The 19,842-nt window shown below is 45.7% G+C and overlaps 3 protein-coding genes across 3 annotated transcripts; all 3 read left to right on the top strand.

The window, feature by feature from the left end:
* Nucleotides 1–657: 657 nt before the first annotated feature.
* LOC308106538 (uncharacterized protein) lies at nt 658–5,757 on the top strand. Its single transcript, XM_080458348.1, has 3 exons — nt 658–909; nt 1,720–2,013; nt 2,987–5,757. Exons 1-3 carry the CDS (start codon nt 741–743, stop codon nt 4,930–4,932), a joined length of 2,409 nt encoding a protein of 802 aa, XP_080314474.1. The 5' UTR covers nt 658–740; the 3' UTR covers nt 4,933–5,757.
* Nucleotides 5,758–6,860: 1,103 nt separating this feature from the next.
* Nucleotides 6,861–12,715, top strand: sh2d7 (SH2 domain containing 7). The gene is made up of 6 exons (XM_080458357.1): nt 6,861–7,451; nt 8,302–8,391; nt 9,100–9,265; nt 10,508–10,729; nt 11,954–12,520; nt 12,601–12,715. The coding sequence occupies exons 1-6, from the start codon at nt 7,243–7,245 to the stop codon at nt 12,643–12,645; spliced, it is 1,299 nt and encodes a 432-aa protein (XP_080314483.1). The 5' UTR covers nt 6,861–7,242; the 3' UTR covers nt 12,646–12,715.
* A 1,036-nt stretch (nt 12,716–13,751) lies between these two features.
* rab11a (RAB11a, member RAS oncogene family) lies at nt 13,752–17,397 on the top strand. The gene is made up of 5 exons (XM_080458427.1): nt 13,752–13,919; nt 14,903–15,098; nt 16,136–16,329; nt 16,710–16,790; nt 17,145–17,397. Exons 1-5 carry the CDS (start codon nt 13,880–13,882, stop codon nt 17,279–17,281), a joined length of 648 nt encoding a protein of 215 aa, XP_080314553.1. The 5' UTR covers nt 13,752–13,879; the 3' UTR covers nt 17,282–17,397.
* Nucleotides 17,398–19,842: the final 2,445 nt, after the last annotated feature.

The following is a 19,842-nucleotide window of genomic DNA, read 5'->3' as shown; positions in this document are numbered from 1 at the left end:
CTCGAGTAGAAAGTATCTTACCGTGTCAGAAGCCCTCCATGTCCGCCCTGCAGCCCACTGAAGCCCCCTGCAGACCCGCATCGTGCGCGCTCCTCTGCGCATTGCGCACTGCTGCCCGCCGGAGGAGGCAGGAGAGTAATCTGACTACTGTCAACTGAACCAGAACTGATACTGTAAAGAAGAAGAAGTTCGATAGAGAGGACAGGCTTCCTTTAGACAGAACTGAATCTAGACCAGAGTCTTTCCTCTGGTCCTTCCACAATGTTGTCAGGGCTCTCTCAACATTTTATATTTCAATCTTCTGCACATTAATTACAAGCATGGAACATTTTATTAGAATATATTTAACGTATCTTACAGTTTAAAGACCTTTTCAAAATTCTGAATCCAGAATATGATCTGGATCTCACTGAAATTTAGGTCAAACTTCTTTCTTTTTCTGTCAGTCCACATGAAAATCAGTTATTCTGTTAACTAATAAAACAACAAACAAACCAACGAGATGATGATCAATAAATTGATGGTTGTAAAACACACGGGTCAGTTCATTCATAAAAGAGCTTCAACTACTCAACGAGCAGTTCCCCCTGTGTCCAGCAGGTGTCAGTATGAAAGTGAACCTTGTTTGTGACCCTCCGAATAAATGAAAGAAGAAGCAGCTCTGGAGGGAGTTTGACTTCCGTTAGACTCTTCGCGGTGTTTGGAGTCTCAGAGGAGACTTTTAAACTCCTGCAGTAACAATGGCTTCACTTCAGGCTTTGAGAGACTTTATCAATGAGCGACTATCGACTGCTGCTGGAGAAATATTCTCCGTGTTTCAACAAACTATCGTCCGGTACGAGGAGGAAGTTCGTCGGAACGGATTGTTGAAAATCGAGAAGAAAACTCAAAGCAAGACCCTCAAAACAGGTATGGAAAAGTCTGAATGAACTCGTGGAGGATCGTAGCTTTTGTTTTCAAGCCAGCAGACAGAAATGAGGCTGCGGTTCTTGTTCAGAGTGAAATAACAGGAGGGATTTTAATTTAGGAACCTTCAGTATTAAACAGGAGCACACTAACGACATCCTTGTCAGTGTGTCTGCTGCTGTCCTGTAAAGGAGTCATGACCAGGAAATCACATGTTTCCTTGTTAAACATGCTTATCGGTGTTGAAACTTGCCAAAATACCTGGAATTTGAAAGCGGCAGAGCTTGTTTTGTTTGGGCTCTGTGTTCAAACCCCAGATGGGAGATTCTGATTGTCCTCTTGTGTCTCGTAAACACAGGAGGACATTATCAAAGACCCACATCTGTTAAATGTTTTAATGTCGCCATACCAATCTGATGGAAAAGCGAATTGCTCTAAGCTCTAGATTTATTTTTTTTCCTAATACATTTTAAGAATTGATTTAAAGACACTTTAAGGGAGACTGGATACATGGGAAGGCCAGGTGATAACTCCTTTAATGGACGTAGTGTTATCATTTGGAGCGTTGTGGTGTAAACAGAGCCTTAACTACATCAAACTGGAAACTTCCCACAAACGTTTCATGGCTCAGAGAAGCTCATGTTGTATCCAGACAGTTTTCTCATTGGTTTTATTTTTTCAACCCACAGTGACTGTCAGACTTTTTGTTTCTAAATGTTCATATTGTAAATGCAGCCTGTCCCGTCTCATCCATCCTTCACTGTAAAATATTCACATCATCACATCAGAGACTTTTGTCTTGTTTCCCTCCAGAGAGTCCACAGCGACACATTGGTCACCAGAAGACGAGCTCCAGTGTGGAGCAGGAGGAACATGAAGCTCCCCACATTAAAGAGGAGAAGGATGGTGTTGAGGAGACTGTTACTGATGGTGAATGTGATGATTCCCACGACTCTGTGAGAGACTGGACCACCCAGCGACTAACTGCTGCTGCCAGAGAAATCTTCACCGTGTTTCAACAAACTGTGGTCCAGTACGAGGAGATTGACTGTCAGCGCAGACTGCTGGATAACATCTGGAAACCTCCAATCAAGTTACATAGAACAGGTATGGAAAAGTCTAAAACAAGATGCCTCTAAAAAGAAAGTCTGATTCTGCAGATTACAAACTTCAGGTAGTTTAATACGCAGTTGAACACGGTAACAGAGCAGCCGGAAGAGAGTTTGGTGTGAGTGAGAAACAAGTGAGGGAATGGCGAAAAGCAGAAATCTTTCTCACTGCAATGAAGAAAACCAAGAAACCCAATCGCGGGCTGAAGGCCAGATGGCCGGACCTGGAGGAACGAGTCCACCGATTGGTGCTTGAGCGCCGTTCTGCCGGGGAGACGATTGTTAACGGTGCAGGTGCGGCTCCATGTCGTGGCGGTCGCCATGGGGATGGGCATCAGCGATTTTGCAGGCGAGCCTTCGTGGGGTCACCGTCTGTCTGTCAGAGCACATGGACGAGGTCCCTCTGATGTTGGACGTCCCGGTGGGACTAACTGCTGCAGAGAACGGACAGTAAGATTAGTAACGTCCATTCAACAGGAGCAATTCTGAATTTTGCTGCGGAAACAAAACTTATACTGGAATCAGATTCTGCACTTTCTGTACGCTACAAAAAGAAAAAAAGAAAAGTCTCATCTCTCCCTGCACGGGCCTGTGGACCAGGCAGAGAAATCCAAGATGGCCAACATGGGGAAGATGGAACTTGTAGTATTTTGGGTATTTTTAGTGTCCATTGTCTGCGTTTGACATTTTGTCTGCTCATTCAGCTGCTAACAGTTTAAACCTGTGTGGCTGTCGGTTCTTCCGCTCAGAACAGGGTGTCTGCAGGTATCGGATCCAAAAAAGAATCATTAATCCACCAGATGTTCAGCAGATAACGCTGCACATCAGCCGATCCTGGAACGACTGTGTGCCACTTTTGAAATTTGAAAGTTTTCACTTTCACCGTTTGAGTCTCTCTTTTTTTTTTTTAAAGCTGGAACTGTTGAACTCATGTAACTTACCTTTTAACTTGTACTTTTTTGTCTCTCCAGAGCTCCAACAGCAGCATGACTGCAGGGAGGAGCAGCTCTTTAACCAGGAAACCAACTACTGTGGAGAGCAGCAGGGACCAGAACCTCCACAGGTCAAAGAGGAAGAACCAGAAGAACCTCCACAGGTCAAAGAGGAAGAACCAGAACGTCCACAGGTCAAAGAGGAAGAACCAGAAGAACCTCCACAGGTCAAAGAGGAAGAACCAGAAGAACCTCCACAGGTCAAAGAGGAAGAACCAGAAGTTTTCCAGCTTGAAGAGCAGATGGAACTTGGTAGCAGTCAGGAGGGAGGGAGTCTCACACTGAAGGTAGAAAGTGGTTCCTTTCGGGTTCCTTCTATTGAGAAGCAAAGTTCCCTGAGTGAACCAGAAGAAGAACCGGACTCTGAGCAGCTCTTCTCTCATGACTCTGAAGTCCAACATGTGACAAAACCTATCGACTCAGAATCAACTAGAAATGTCCATCTGAAAAAATGCAGCGTATTTCTTGGCGACCGTGTGGACGAGGTTCCTGAGTCAGAGCAGCAGGCTGAAGGTGAAAAGCTTCTTGGTGACGGAACATCTGGTGAAAATGTCCGTAAGAAAGCCAGAACAAGTCCCAACTTAGGAACCGTCACTGATGAGAAGGAAATAGTTTATGAAACATGTGGGAAACGTTTCACTATACAGAGCCGTTTACTGGCCCACAAGAGAACTCACACAGGAGAGAAGCCTTATTCTTGTGAAACATGTGGAAAAAGTTTCATTAAACTGAGTTATTTGTTATGCCACAAGAGAACTCACACAGGTGAGAAGCCGTATTCTTGTGAAACATGTGGAAAAAGCTTCAGTCAACAGAGTCATTTGTTGGTCCACAAGAGATCTCACACAGGTGAGAAGCCATATTCTTGTGAAGCCTGTGAGAAACGTTTCAGTCAAAAGAGTCATTTTTTGGTCCACATGAGAACTCACACAGGTGAGAAGCCGTATTCTTGTGAAACATGTGGGAAAAGCTTCTTTGAACGGCGTCCTTTGTTGGTCCACAAGAGAACTCACACAGGTGAGAAGCCGTATTCTTGTGAAACATGTGGGAAAGGTTTCACTAGAGTGGCTAATTTAGTCCGCCACAAGAGAATTCACACAGGTGAGAAGCCGTATTCTTGTGAAACATGTGAAAAACGTTTCATTCAAAAGAGTCATTTGTTGGTCCACAAGAGATCTCACACAGGTGAGAAGCCATATTCTTGTGAAGCCTGTGAGAAACGTTTCAGTCAAAAGAGTCTTTTTTTGGTCCACATGAGAACTCACACAGGTGAGAAGCCGTATTCTTGTGAAACATGTGGGAAAAGCTTCTTTCAACGGCGTCCTTTGTTGGTCCACAAGAGAACTCACACAGGTGAGAAGCCGTATTCTTGTGAAACATGTGGGAAAGGTTTCACTAGAGTGGCTAATTTAGTCTGCCACAAGAGAATTCACACAGGTGAGAAGCCGTATTCTTGTGAAACATGTGAGAAACGTTTCAGTCAAAAGAGTTATTTGTTACGCCACAAGATAACTCACACAGGTGAGAAGCCGTATTCTTGTGAAACATGTGGAAAAAGCTTCTATGAACAGCGTTCTTTCTTATGCCACAAGAGAACTCACACAGGAGAGAAGCCGTATTCTTGTGAAACATGTGGAAAAAGCTTCTATGAACAGCGTTCTTTGTTACGCCACAAGAGAACTCACACAGGTGAGAAGCCGTATTCTTGTGAAACATGTGGAAAAAGCTTCAGTCAACAGGGTGATTTGGTGGTCCACAAGAGAACTCACACAGGAGAGAAGCCGTATTCTTGTGAAACATGTGGAAAAAGCTTCAGTAAACGGAGTCATTTGTTGGTCCACATGAGAACTCACAGGCAGAAACACAAGTTTGAGTCCAAAATCACACCGGATCCTAATTCAATGATTGTTTTTTGTTCAACATGAATTCCAGCCTTTGCTCTGCTCAGTCTTGACTTTCTCTGGATGAGCTTCATGAGGTCGTCGCCTCAAATGGTTTCCCAACAGTCTTGAATCAGTTCCAGAGTTGATGAACACTTGTTGAGCCTCTTGCCTTCACTCTGCGATCCGTCTCATGTCAAAGCACCTGACTGTTGCGTCCAAGTCATGTGACGCAGCTCTCCGTCACTGCAGGTGTTTCCTGTCAAGTTTTTGCAATTATTTGGGACTGACTGACCTTCAGTTCTTAGTTATGATGGACTGTTGTTTCTCCTGAGCTGATTGGTTGTTGCCATCATATCAATTCTAAGACAAATGGTGTGTCAGCAGTCTACCAACCTGAGTTGAGGACAACACGACTGATGGTCCCAACCCCGTTAAGAAGGAAATCAATTCCACAGACGACCCCTGACGAGGCTCAGCAGTGAGGTGAAAACCATTTCAGGTGATGAAGGCCGAGGGTTTGTAGCTGTGGACAAAGCAAAGGGTGGCTGCTTTGTGGAATCTAAAATACAAACATGTTTTGAGTTTATTTCAGGTTTTTGTTTCCTCCATCATTCTGTATGTGTTCATCCATAGTTTTGAGGATTTCAATGAGAATCTACAATGTAAATAGTCAAGAAAATAAAGTGAATGAGAAGGTTTGTCCAAAGTTTTGACTGGTAGTGAACGCTGTTCTAAGAAAGAGACGCAATGAAAGACGCCATGTTATTCTGGTGGTTGTTGCTACGGTAGAAAATGATGGATTTTGGAGTATTATTACTGTCAACTGACTTGTTTCCTTTGCAATTCTAAATAAAGCTGTACATGTTGAAACCCTGACTCCTCATCTTTGGCTCACAAGAGACTGGATGTGGAGCGTCTGCTGCGCTACAAGGAGCTTGTCCCCCGTCTGGGACGGTTCTCTGGGCGGGACGCGGCCGCGGTGCCGCTGCACAAACACGGAGGGTGCGTAAAGTCCGCAATCTGCCCCCACAACACCAGTGAATCATTACATATTTGTACTGGAAGCTACATTTCAAAAAACAAACAGGAAAGTACAACTAAAAGTTTCAGTTGACAGTCATTTGTTACGCCACAAGACAACTTGTAGATGTGCGATGCCGAGTTCTTGTGAAACGTTTCACTATCCAGAGCAGTTTGCTGGCCCACGAGAACTCACACAGGTGAGAAGCCGCATTCTTGTGGAACATGTGAGAAAGGTTTCAATTACCAGAGCTGTTTAAAATATCCATTTTTTCCTTGATCTTATGTAATATTCTAATTCTCCGAGACACTGAATTTTGTGTTTTCACTCTCTGTAAGCCATAATCAACATTTCAAGAAACAAAGACTTGAAATATTTCACTCTGTGTGTCATGAGCCTCTATCATATATGGGTTTGACTTTCTGAAATGAGTGACACAACATATTGAACATTTTCCTGATATTCAAATTTTTTGAGACGTACCTGGATGTCGTGAAACTTTGTAACAATATTTTAATAAAAACTCAGAAACTGAATCATGGTGGACAAGTTTCAGGCTGAATTCTAGAAACTTTCTTACAATCTGACATGAAAACAGTGAAGTCAAACACACACACACACACACACACACACACACACAGAGTTTACATAAGCAGCATTGCGCAGGAGACTGAAGCTGCTGCTCTTCTCTCGTCTCTCTTCTTGACAGTAACATTGACTCTCGGAGTTTCCTGACAATGAACCGGACAGTGGCGCTCGAGTAGAAAGTATCTTACCGTGTCAGAAGCCCTCCATGTCCGCCCTGCAGCCCACTGAAGCCCCCTGCAGACCCGCATCGTGCGCGCTCCTCTGCGCATTGCGCACTGCTCCCCGCCGGAGGAGGCAGGAGAGTAATCTGACTACTGTCAACTGAACCAGAACTGATACTCTAAAGAAGAAGAAGTTCGATAGAGAGGACAGGCTTCCTTTAGACAGGACTGAATCTAGACCAGAGAGTCTTTCCTCTGGTCCTTCCACAATGTTGTCAGGGCTCTCTCAACATTTTATATTTCAATCTTCTGCACATTAATTACAAGCATGGAACATTTTATTAGAATATATTTAACGTATCTTACAGTTTAAAGACCTTTTCAAAATACTGAATCCAGAATATGATCTGGATCTCACTAGTGTAGCACCATTCTGGAGACTCAGGTTTGAGTCCTGACGTTATTTACCTTCCCCTGTCAGCAGCCTGAGTTCATTCCAGACTGTATCTGCAGGAGGAACAGAGATAGTGAAATGAAACATGACGAGGTGGAACAACTGCTCCATTCGCAGCAGATAGTCAAATGAGAGTGGTTCTGTTTCCTGCAGGGTGCAGCTCAGCTCAGCTCACTCCGAGCAGCATGGACAGGGGGAGCAGCTCCCAGCAGCTCCTGGAGGAGGTGGAGGGAGGCCTCAAGGAGCTGGTCCTCCGGTGGTTCACCGACACTCAGGCCTCGCTCGCCCTGGACGATGGGAACTTCCCCGGATGGTTCCAAGGCGTCACTGCCAGAAAGTGAGAAAAGATTTCATCTCCTCTCGGTCTGCTGTGGTCGCGAACCACGACGTGGTGGATGAAATGTACATTTATATTGGGTCTTAGGCTTTAGTTACTACACAGATTAAGTATTACTTTATCTTAGGCAACAGTTAAAGCAGTTTTTCCTGTTTACACTTAAATGGATCGGTTCCCTGTAAGTACACTTCCAAAAAAATACATACATGCTCTTACTTCATTGAAGATTTTGAAGCAAACCGATGTTCAATATTTTTTTAGAATATCGAAGCGGTTTCTGTTAAAATATTTAAATGTAGTTTCGTTAATCACTCTTACTAAGTAAGGCGTTATTGCAACCTCACTACTTTTGCAGTAGTGGGTTATTTATTTATTTAACGCTACTTTTTATGATTACTTTGATGAAAATTGTTTATCGTTTAGAGTTACTAGAGATTCAATGAGCCCATAGAACATCTTCCTCCCACTTTTATCTGCTGTAGTCAACAAAATTACTTAATTACTTTTTTGAAGTAGCTAATAACGGTGACCAAGTCATGATTTTTTTTATCTCTTAAAATTGTAATTCAGGTAGGATTGAGGTTGGAAATTGTGTGTTTTATTTTTTTTTTCTTCTGTTAAATAGATTTTGAGTGAATAAAAGCACTTTTGTGGGCAAATGGATCACATGTTATTTCACCTAATACATTTATGGATACGATCAATAAAACAAAGCTCATAATTATCTGAAAATGAGAAGGACCAGAAACACACGTATGCCGGAGTCACACGTCCATTTATTCTACATCTCTGTGTTATTTTCCCTCTGATAAGTGTATTTCAATTGGTCTTGTTCTGCTGTTTGCTGCAGGGACGCAGAAGATCTGCTGAAAGACAAAGATCTGGGAACGTTCCTCGTTCGTCTCAGTGATAAAACCATCGGATACATTCTGTCCTACAGGTGAGAAATCTCAGACCTCTTCAGCTTATAAATATTTTCATATGATGACAATCAGATGTTTATTATTATCACCATTGAATAACAACTTGTCTGCTTCCACTGAAATGGCAGAAACACTGAAAACAATGTAGTTAGTATGTTGGGCCACATGCATGCAGAGAACAAAACGCTATAAACGTTAACGATGGGAGAACACGTACATTCGTGTGGACAGACGATCAAGTTGTGGTGTTATTACAGTGACTGTCAAAATAAAACCACCAAGTTTCAGGAGAATATGGAGTCATGACAGTCTGGAGGGAACATTGTTGTTATTGTCCATCTACTGAGCATGTGCAGAACAAATATAGTTACTACGGCCTTCGTGGGCATGCGAAGGAGCAGCATTTGAGAAAAGTTGCATTTTCCCACATTTCCATGGCGACGGAGTCGAAGCATTTTACAAAAGTTCTACTTTGAGGGCTGTCTTCAAAAAGTTTCATTATCAAAGGGTCCAAGCACTGCTGCTGTGTAAACTGACACCCATAAAACAACAAAAGTTTTAAATTTTCTATTAAAAACTTTATGTGACCGGGCCTCATGCATGTCACCCTCTTGTGGTTGCTGCAGTTCAGACAGTTGATCGTACCTGTGGGACAGTTTTGTCTTGTCGGACGGTTTTGACTTGTCGGACGGTCTCCATCTGTCATCTCTCTGATTCTGTTGAAGAGGTCTGGACCGATGTCGTCATTTCGTCATAACACAGAACCAGGACGGACTCTTCGTCGTATCGGGGGACGATCAGACGCACAGCAGCATCAGCCAGCTCATCGAGCACTACAAGATCAGCCCCATCCAGCCCTTCGGAGAGTACCTGACCTCCAGCTGCCACCAGGTGGGGCCATTTAGACCAGGAGGCCGGCAGGTTGCTGGAGCTTCTCCTCTTTCACTGTCACCATGTGCAGTTAGACTGTTATTACCAAGAGATGAACAGGAGGAGACGAGCAGGGACGTGTTTCTGTAACACAGAAAACAATGACTGCGGTGACAAAGTATTCCGTGAAGGTAGACTAGAGCACGGCGCAAAGACCGACACTCCGCAATGCCCTGAACGTACTATAGATCAGTGGTCCCCAACCTTTTTATCACCACGGACCGGTCAACGCTTGATCATTTTACCGCGGCCCGGGGGTTGCCAGTTTGAACCGTCAGCCGAACACTCGCTGACTCTGGTCGCTATGTTAACGTTTCCAAATCTGATACAGATACACCACAAAAACGAACATAGAGTGAAAGAAAATTTTAACTCACCATAACGCCAAATCTCGAGCAGTGGATCATCGCACAAAGAACGAGTGGGAGAAGCGTTTCGACGGTCACCATTCGACTAAAAGCAGTAACGCTAGCAGAAGAAATGAAAATTGAACATTTCCGCTGGACATCGGTGTGAACCGGCCGTTCAAAGTAAGGTTAAACTTTGGCGCTCAAGTGACTGAGACGTAACCGAGAGAATCCGGTCATTTTTCAAAATAAAAGATCGTTTAGACACAGATGATACGTAAAACGGAAGTACTTATTTATTTCTTGTGCGGCCCGGTACCAATTGATCCACGGACCGGTACCGGTCCGCGGCCCGGGGGTTGGGGACCACTGCTATAGATGCAGTAGTAAACTGTTGCAAGTGTTTGTAGCGTTGGCCTAGAAGCTGTGTGGAGGTGCTTCGCGGCGACATATAGTCTTCACATTTTGGTTGTGTATGAAGTATGAATTAGGCTTTATGGCATTTAATAAGTACTCATATCGGTACTCAGTATTGGCAAATAGCTCAAGGTTTGTACATGTACTAGTCATTTTATAAAGGGGTATTAGTGCAGCCCCCGTGTGAAGGAATAATTATCACAAATTAAAGCCTGAAAGTCTTTTGCAGGTTCTTTTCTAAATACTGGCTCCTTCCTCCGTCTATGTACATGGTTGTTCACGTGGTTACGACATAATTTCAAAGTCACCAAACTCTCATCGTTTTGTTCCAGTTGGTGCAAGTCAGACCTTCAAACAAAAAGTCTATGACACTTATAAAAAATGATCAACGGTTGAATGGAATGTGTCCAGTACTGACTGTGTTCACGGTCACATTCAGACAGATGCAGCCGAGCTGTACGATGTGGTGAATCGCAGTCCGGCGGAGAAGTCCAGGGTGAGCGTACAAGCTCTGCGAACTCTGTGGGACAAGAAAGATCTTCAGAGGGATCAGAGAAACCAGCAGCAGGTGGGCGCTCGTGCAGGACCTCCTCCTGTTCTGCCACCAAAATCCAAGCCCAGTAAGCTGACGGGGACGGTGTCTGCGGGAGATGCGTCCCAGGTGAGGCTGAAAGACTGGAGACAACACAGGGACCGAGGGGGGCCTGGGTCACCATCACAGCTCACATGCTACTGCTGTGGAGACCTCTAGTGACCAAAGTTATGATGTGATATGAGTACAGAGAAAGTCAATGTCAGAGGAAACCAAGACCAGAACCTTCTCCGGGGACACCAGAGTTTAGACGTCTAAAATAGATCAACCATCCATATTCTGCACACACTTCTTCTAACATGGTTAAAGGTCAGGCTCACTCTGTACATCACAAGGCGAAAACATGCACACATGCAAAGTCCACACGATTCAGGCCCCTTTACACTGTTTTCAAGTGAGAATGCAAAAGTTTCAGAGAGCAACTTTTTGAAAATGGCTCCAGAGTGACTCTGTTTTCATGCAGCAATGGACAAACACTGTTAATGTGCATATGCAAAATGGATGCAGGAAATAGTTCTTCTGCACATGCTCAGTAGATACAATAATGGTAGTAACAATCTAACTTGGTCATCTGTGGTTTCATTACAAAAACAAACAATGGCGCTAACCCATGGCCTGGCATGCCAACTACATCCTTTTCAGTGTTTCTGCCGTTGCCGTGGAAACAGACATTGTTTTCAAAACTTTGCCGTGTAAACAGGAAACTTTCCTGAAACAAAAAGGAGTTTTCACTTGAGGCGAATACAGGGCCTTAGTTAATGCGTTTAGCTGTATTTCAGTCAAATGTTGCACTTCCCGAGGTTTTTCTCAGTATCAGATGCTGCTGCAGCTGTTGGGACTAATGAGTAACAATTAAAAATATCTGGTAAATCTATATTTGGCTTCAAACGGTCACAGCTATTGCAGGTATGGTTTTTGCATTTCCGTATGTTTTTGTGCGTCAGGAGCACGGCGGTAATGTGCTTTGGCCTCATAGCAGGAAGGAAGCGATGGGGTTTTATCCAGGCCAGCCTTGTCTGTGTGTAATTTGCATGTTGCAACCCACAGTCCAAACAGTGGTACTGTGTTTGTGCTGTGACGGAATGCTCACCTGTCCAGGTGAACCTGCCTTCACTCGTCACTTGCTGGGATTGTTTCCAGTACCCCGGATGGATAAAGTGGTTTAAAAACTAGATGGATGGAAGTGAAAGAAGTCTGTACGAAGAAGAAGAACCAGACTGATTCAGGTCAACAGAACCTTTGAAAACTCCACAACGGGTAACGTTGTTAATTTGTCGTCCTTTGGTCTCTCAGGGACTCCCTCCGGTGCCAAGGCGAGGTCTTCCTCTGGGTTTCTTCCTCAGTGGATCTTCACTTGAAGCCACTTCCTCTGATGTTCAGAACGACTCAGGCCACGAGGAGAGACTCGGAGGAAACAACAACCCCCCGCCGAAGCCCGACAGAGTCTCTGTCCGCCCCCACAGCTCAAATGATCGGGCTGACTGGAATCCACCAGGAGCTGAAGAGTCTGAGCAGGTGGAGAACATGAGCAGATCTCCACGGTCGCTGAACAACAGCTCCCTGACGGAGGACGAGGAGGAGAATGACTCCAACCGGCTCAGCAGCCCCACCTCCTCCTTCACACCTCCAAAGAGGGTCATCTGTCACACCTACTCCCTCCAACGCCCGAGGCCGAGCAGCTCCATGTCCCGGTCCAACCCGCTGTACCAGTCCGCCGAGAGGTCCAGAGCGAGTCCGGCTCAGCAGGGAGACAGGACGTATGCAGAGGTTCCCCAGAAACCTGCTGAGCCGCCCGAGAATGCCTACGAATCACTGGAGGACCTGAAGGCCAGGAAATCTAAACCCACCTGGGGTAAAAACGTAAGTCTGAAAGAAGAAAAACACACCTGCTGCTTTTAAACCTGATGACCTTAACGACTTCTCCCATTTTCTGTTTGCAGAACATAAATTTGAAGAAATTCTTTCACGAATACATAAAGAAATAAAATCTGAGTTCCACAGGGCAATGTTCTGGTTCCCTTTTTTGATGGCTTCATATAAAGGACTTTAAAACTGTTTTGTTCCAGGTGTTTGATTTTTTTTTATACAGATAATCAAAGGCTGAACATAAAGAGAAGACAGGAGATAGTTAGACAGTCCTGGTTATGAGACTCACCCTTCACTTGGGCAGGCCGGAGACCTCTGGACTTCCTGCTGTTAACTTGTCTATCTCCAGTCACACTCATCACATGAGAGTACAATTGTAAACATGCCGGCGCAAGACAGAATGAGATCCGGCCACTTCAATTTCACATGAGTAACCCTTGGAAACCAGGGTCAACAAGGACAAGCAGCAGAAACAATGTAAAGACAACAAATAGTCAATGAAACCTTTTCACCTTCTGTTATGGAGTGATTATGTCAAAAAATAACTTTAGCAGAAGATGAACAGCAGTGTGGCAGCAGCAGGTTTAGCAGAGCATGTCGATATACGTTAACCTTTGTGCAAGCAGTCGGCATCACAAATCAAGAGGACGAGATCAGTCCAGATTAAGCAGAGCAGCAGCAGGTCTAGCAGAGCAGTAGGTGGTTTAGCAGAGTGAAAACAGGCTTAGCAGAGCAGTAGCAGCTGGTTCAATAGATGCAAGCAGCAGCAAGTTTAGCAGAGCAACAGAAGCAGTTCTCACAGAGTGAAAGGTTTAGCAGAGCAGTCACAGTGGGTTTATCCGAGTGAAAACAGGTTTATCAGAATGAAAGCAGGTGTAGCAGGGAAGTAGCAGCTGGATCAATAGATACTAGCAGCAGCAGGTTTAGCAGAGCAGCAGCAGGTTAAGCATGATTGGCTCCAGCACCTTGCAACCCTGCACAGGATGAAGATGGCCGGATAGATGGTTACTTTTATTTCCTGAAGGTGAAAAGAAACACATGATTTACTTTTTTAAAAGTGAAAGATTTCATGTGTTATTGTGGTGGACATTACTATGATAATTACATGATTATATGATGATAGTAACAATTCCACCAAATAGTTTACTGGGATTAAATAAATATTTTGTAATTCGCCTTGTGGCCGCCGGGTGTCGCCGCTGTATGAGTGTGTCGCTGTGAGGCTGCCGCGGCTGAGGAAGAAGAAGAAAGTAGGCTTCTAAACAGATTCCCGTTGGAAGATTAAATCATCAGATCTGCGTTTCTCCCCTCCATACTCACTCAATCTGGGATTATTCTGCTTCCAATAAGACAATGGGCACCAGAGATGACGAGTACGATTATTTGTTCAAAGGTAAAGCCGCTCCGTATGGGTTATTGTTGTAGCTGTTAGCCAGGATGCTAATAGGCCAGCTGATCGGATCAGGCTAACATGCTAACTGGACCTTTGTGCTGTTTTCGCTCCGCGGACAGATTTCTACAAACTGTCAGCGACTTTAATCCGCCTCGCCTCTCCAGAACCACCACCTCCTAACTCATTCAGTAAACAAGACCCACCGCCTCACCGGTTTGGGGTTAAGTTTATGTTAAATGACCGGGCGTGATTAGCGTTAGCTGGGGTTAGCCTCCCGTCAGTGGGCGCGGACACACCTTTCACCGTTATCAGCCCGGTACCAGTACCGTTACCGGGAAGGAAATGACACGTTAAAACGGATTGGTGTCCACTTTATAGAGGATAAATAAAACGTAGACGTGAGAGCCACGGGAATATTTTTAGTAATTACAGAGACATAGTCGTGAAACATCACCTGTTATTAATACACCGCGATGGAAGCAGCAGATACCTGGAACCTTCAACCAGAACACATGGAGCCACAATAGAACCTTCAACCTGATCCTATAGAACCACAACAGAACATTCAATCAGATCCTTCAACCAGAGAACACATGGAGCCACAATAGAAGCTTCAACCTGATCCTATAGAACCATAATAGAACATTCAATCGGATCCTTCAACCAGAACACATGGAGCCAGAATAGAACCTACAACCACAATAAAACTACAGTCAGAGGGCAGAACTACAAACAGAATCTGTGGAACCACAATAGAACAATAACTACAGTTTATATCTAACAGGATGAATCTGGGAATCTGAATTAAGTCTTATTTAAAGCACCTAAAGTGATTTCACTGAAGTTTTCCCTTCATCACATGAAGCAATAACATGAATAAATGTATCTAAAATAAAAATAATCTAAAGGATTTCAGCAATAAAATCTGTCAGAATTAATATCTTAGGGCACGTGGCTCATTTTCTGTCCTTTTCCTCCCTCAGTGGTTCTCATCGGAGACTCAGGTGTGGGGAAGAGTAACCTTCTGTCCCGCTTCACCCGGAACGAGTTCAACCTGGAGAGCAAAAGCACCATTGGCGTGGAGTTCGCCACGCGCAGCATCCAAGTGGACGGCAAGACGGTGAAGGCTCAGATCTGGGACACGGCCGGGCAGGAGCGTTACCGCGCCATTACGTCAGCGTGAGTTAACAGGCTGCAGCAGACACAAGCTTCACTGTATGACGCTTTAATTCAGTATGAAGAGGAAAATCATTTAGTAAATCTATTAAACCTGAACCCTTAAATTCATGATAATCAGTTGTCCTCCAAGGCCCTGCTGACATGACAGGAGTGCTCGCAGCCAATAAAAACACAACTTCTTGAACGGGTCCCAAGCTGGAATGTTTCGATAATGCTCCGACTCCATGCAGACTGATTAAAAATGTCACTTTATGGAAATGCAACTATTTGAGAATGCCTCACGTGGTAGAACTTTTTGAAAATGTACTTGTGGGAAAACTCATAATTTCTGAACTGCTGCTCTTGGTCATGCTCACTACGGCAGTAGGAAATAGTAAATTCTTGTTCTGCACATGCTCAGTAGATGGAAAATAACAGCGTTTTCCTCCAGCGTGACGATGCATTTTCATTTGATTGAAACGTTAACATGTAAACGGGGCCTCAGTCAATGGCGGTTTAATTAGACTGCTTTGTTTGGATGACGGTCGCTGATTCAATACAACTAAGCATTTCAGTGAAGGTTTAACAATCTGACCAAACAGGATATAGAAGACATAATCTTATTTTTCAGTCAAATTTAATGTCTACAGTTTAGCCGGTTTTGGCCCTCGAGCCTCATGTTTGACACCCTTGGTCAAACTTGATAAAGTATCACAAAGTGAATCTAATTAATTTTTATAAGGTGAAAAATCTACTTCTAACAGTTGTTTATTTTTTATCTAAATTCAATTGTGAATGCTGAAATACTTTTTTTTTTTCTAAAGAAATTGAATTTGAAGGGCTTTTGTGAGTTCATTTGTGTGTTTCACCTTCAGAATTAAGATTATTGTGTAATCTGCTAAAACACTGATGTCCCACACTGTGAACCATCCTTGAATGCCTCTGAAAAAGTTGAAAACCCTCTGAGCCGTCCTTGAACACATCGTCCTTGTCCCTGAATGTCTGTCAGACGGAGCGCCCCCTGCTGGGACTGACCCACCGGCTCTCTGTTGTTACAGGTACTACCGCGGGGCGGTGGGCGCCCTGCTGGTCTACGACATCGCCAAGCATCTAACCTACGAGAACGTGGAGCGCTGGCTGAAGGAGCTGCGGGACCACGCCGACAGCAACATTGTCATTATGCTGGTGGGCAACAAGAGCGACCTGCGCCACCTGCGGGCCGTGCCCACCGACGAGGCTCGGGCCTTCGCTGGTGAGTTCCACAGAACACACTTCCTCTGGTTTGAAAGGAGCGACTAGGGAGGCATTGATATGGATACCAGTATCAGGTCTGATATAAGTACTTGTACTCGGAAGAAGCTCCCCGATTCAACCCTGCAAGTTGTGTGTGTGTGTGTGTGTGTGTGTGTGTGTGTGTGTGTGTGTGTGTGTGTGTGTGTGCGTGCGTGCGTGCGTGCGTGCGTGCGTGCGTGCGTGCGTGCGTGCGTGCGTGCGTGCGTGCGTGCGTGCGTGCGTGCGTGCGTGCGTGCGTGCGTGCGTGCGTGCGTGCGTGCGTGCGTGCGCGCGCGCATTCCTCTTTATCTGAGGAATTCCACGTATGGTATGTCACGTGCTCTGTGTTTGTCCATGCAGAGAAGAACGGTTTATCTTTCCTGGAGACGTCGGCCCTCGACTCCACCAACGTGGAAACGGCCTTCCAGACCATCCTGACAGGTGCGCTTGTTTTTCACACGGGGAAGCTCCACCCGGCTCACCTGGTGGTTTATGAGGAAGCACAGGAGCTGGGTGGAAAACACACACACACACACACACACACACACACACACACACACACACACACACACACACACACACACACACACACACACACACACACACATTACATCATGTGGCTTCTTATCTGAGGAGGCGTCACATGACCTCTCAGAGAACTGCCTTCGTTTGGTTAAACTCAAAGCTTCTGTTACTCTAGCAGGATGAATGTATCAGTGCAACAAGTTAAAACAAGCTAATATGGGAGGTAGGTTACTAACCCCCCCACCCCCCTACCCCGTTCCCCCCCCACAGAGATTTACCGCATCGTGTCCCAGAAGCAGATGTCGGAGCGTCAGGAGAGCGACATGTCACCTAGCAACAACGTGGTCAACATCCAGGTGCAGCCCACTGAGAACAAACCAAAGATGCAGTGCTGTCAGAACATCTAGTCCAGCCACAGATTCCCCCCCCCCCCCCCCCCCCCCCCGGCCCGCCTGCTCCTGCTGCCCCTCCTTCCTTTCCTCCCCCCTTATCCCGCTCTGAGCTCCCCCAGAGAATAGACTGCCTCGCGTGCTGTTCGGTGCAGGAGGGACGAGGCCGCTGCCACCTGAACTCTGCACCTGCCCCCCTCCACCCCATCCTCCTCCTTTCCTCCCCCTCCCCCCCCCCCCTGTCCATACCCCGGTAAATATACCCCAATATAAGACGAAGTCACCATACGGGGTCCTCCCTCCCCTCCCCCCCTCCCCTCCCCCCTCTGCAGGACAGCAGGCATTTCATATCACGTTTAGAGTTCTTACTGTAGATGCGCTGACATGTCACAAAAATGTCTTAATATATGAATGTGATTGTTTTTCTTCTGGCTCTGTTTCCACCCGTCTCCTGTCATATATCTACAAATGTGGGTTTAAAGCACATCGACGTCGCTCTGAAGTGTACTCCTGTAAACGAGCTTCTCCTGTGTCATTTAGCCCCGCCCCCTCCTCCTCCTCCTCCTCGCCTCCTCCTTTTTAGTGCAATGTACTGTTTTTGGAAACCACGTGGTGGATGTACGGCGCTCGCCCCGCGCTCCCGTAGTGTCACGCCGTTTCGATCCGATTGCTGTGAATACGTGGCTGGAATCTCTCCTCGCCGGCTCGCTCGGTCCCAGGCAGGACCTCTGCTTATGGAAGAGTCTCGGTGCGTTCAGGGACGGCTGGGAAATAAGAGTTCACATTCCTGTTCAACGTTCGTCTCTAAAATCTCCTAAACTCGTTTGTTCTTAGTCGAGAAGCTAACATGCATCCATTTATCTATGTCGTGTGGAGGCAGGAGACACCTGGACAGGTGAGCAGGACAAACGGTCCCAAAATACCTCAAACATGTCTTTGGACTGTGGGATCAATCTGGAAACAGTTTAATAAACTTCAGTTCAATGAGGAGAGGTCAAGAAGCAGTTTTAGACCGCTTTGGTGTAAAAAGAGGTTTTTAACCTGTTTTACAGGGTTTAGAAGAAATTAAGACTGAACAGAAGTTTAAAGTTGGAACAAACATCCAGAAAACACTTTATCTTTCTTTTCTTGTAACATTCTCCATTAAGAAAACGTTTCTATTAGATTTCCTCCTCACGACTGGGGACTTTGTTGTTCTGACTTAAAGTACATCGAAACACTACAGACCCGAGTTTGAAGCTTTTCTTTGTTTTTCTCTCCACGTTTTTTGGGGGCGTGGTCACGACTGGCGTCCTGACATTAGCGAGCGAGAATTTCCCAGCTTTCCTTGAATGCAGTGTGGCTCTGCGGGGAACACTATCATGGCCTCGGAGGGTTGTAGAAGGACAAACACGTCTCCCGGTGGCCTCGGGGTTTCACGTCGTCCGTGATGAAGAAGAAAAGACGCTCTTTGACTCCAACTATGCAGAAACCAGCACACGGCTGAAGGAGTTCCTCAGAGCGCCGCCGCGCAACATGAAGGAAGAGAGCTCGCACTCTCTCGCCTCTGACATTCCTCCCATATTTACTCGTAACGTCTGCTTTGCATGTCAACACAAACCTGAGAGCGTTCAAGAAACTTGCGCTGAATCTTAAAGGTACAGCACGTTGCTGCAGCTCCGTCTGTCCTGTAATACCGCCGCGTGCCACCAGGGTGGTGCAGTGAGTCAAACCGGTTGTGACACTAAAATGAAGTTTATTGACTCACTGCTGCCACCCGGAGCACGGAGGTGGTAATGCGTAGTTCTTACGTACTGTACCTTTAATGCTAGCTGATCGATTTAGATTTAGTGAACTTGCCTTTGTGTGTAGGAGTTAGATTATTTACCGCACAGACTGAATCTGGACCTGTTTCTGTCGCTTGAAAAAAAACAAAACAAATGTAGAAAGTTTATTTTAATGTTAAGAGTTGTTTTTTCCTGTTCTGAAAGTGTTGGATTAAGAAAATGGTGAAAAGTAGTAAATCCTTCTTGATCTGATGATCAATAACGGTCAACCTTTGGTGTTGGAGGCTTCTCGCCTGAAGGGAGTCGAGGGATATAAATTGTGGCCATTTTCTGCTCACAGTGCCTCCTTCACCTCTCGCCTCATTCGCCCACTCACAGCACGTCCTCTGCCTGTCACTTCCTCTGTCTTGGGGGGGGGGGGGGGGGGGGTTGTCCTCCGTTCCTCGCTCCATTTGTCTCTCCCCCTGTCCGGGGGCACAGCAAGCAAGCAGCCGGGGGACGACCTCCGCCCCTTTGTCCGAGGGGGGTGGGGGGCGTCCTCCACCCCTCACTCCCTCTGCCTGGTGGCACGGCGTGCAGCCGGGGGGAGGGGGCGCGTCTTTCAGTCCGGTGTTATGCACGGTTCTGCTCGACTGTCAACAATAGTCTCCCCCTCTAACAGTAAGTTAGCTTACTGCTGCCACCCAGTTGGCTGTTTTAGACCCGACTCTCCTTTCAGCTGATTGGCTAGTTTAAGACCCGCCTCTCCTTTAAGCTGATTGGCTAATTTAGACTCACTTCCCTCGCTCGTCAAATTGGTAAAACTGTATCTTA

Source organism: Lipophrys pholis, assembly GCF_963383615.2.
Source record: "Lipophrys pholis genome assembly, chromosome: 2".
NCBI lineage: Eukaryota > Metazoa > Chordata > Actinopteri > Blenniiformes > Blenniidae > Lipophrys > Lipophrys pholis.
This window is presented reverse-complemented; position numbering and strand designations above follow the sequence as displayed.

What these genes read in the sequence shown, in the direction of transcription:
- LOC308106538 (XM_080458348.1), top strand. Translation starts at nt 741, where the DNA reads ATGGCTTCACTTCAGGCTTTGAGAGACTTTATCAATGAGCGACTATCG. An exon ending in AAGCAAGACCCTCAAAACAG is followed by an intron (nt 910 to 1,719) that starts GTATGGAAAAGT and finishes GTTTCCCTCCAG; the next exon opens with AGAGTCCACAGCGACACATT. An exon ending in AATCAAGTTACATAGAACAG is followed by an intron (nt 2,014 to 2,986) that starts GTATGGAAAAGT and finishes TTGTCTCTCCAG; the next exon opens with AGCTCCAACAGCAGCATGAC.
- sh2d7 (XM_080458357.1), top strand. Translation starts at nt 7,243, where the DNA reads ATGAGAGTGGTTCTGTTTCCTGCAGGGTGCAGCTCAGCTCAGCTCACT. An exon ending in CAAGGCGTCACTGCCAGAAA is followed by an intron (nt 7,452 to 8,301) that starts GTGAGAAAAGAT and finishes TGTTTGCTGCAG; the next exon opens with GGACGCAGAAGATCTGCTGA. An exon ending in CTGCGGGAGATGCGTCCCAG is followed by an intron (nt 10,730 to 11,953) that starts GTGAGGCTGAAA and finishes TTGGTCTCTCAG; the next exon opens with GGACTCCCTCCGGTGCCAAG.
- rab11a (XM_080458427.1), top strand. Translation starts at nt 13,880, where the DNA reads ATGGGCACCAGAGATGACGAGTACGATTATTTGTTCAAAG. An exon ending in GTACGATTATTTGTTCAAAG is followed by an intron (nt 13,920 to 14,902) that starts GTAAAGCCGCTC and finishes TTCCTCCCTCAG; the next exon opens with TGGTTCTCATCGGAGACTCA. An exon ending in CGAGGCTCGGGCCTTCGCTG is followed by an intron (nt 16,330 to 16,709) that starts GTGAGTTCCACA and finishes TTGTCCATGCAG; the next exon opens with AGAAGAACGGTTTATCTTTC.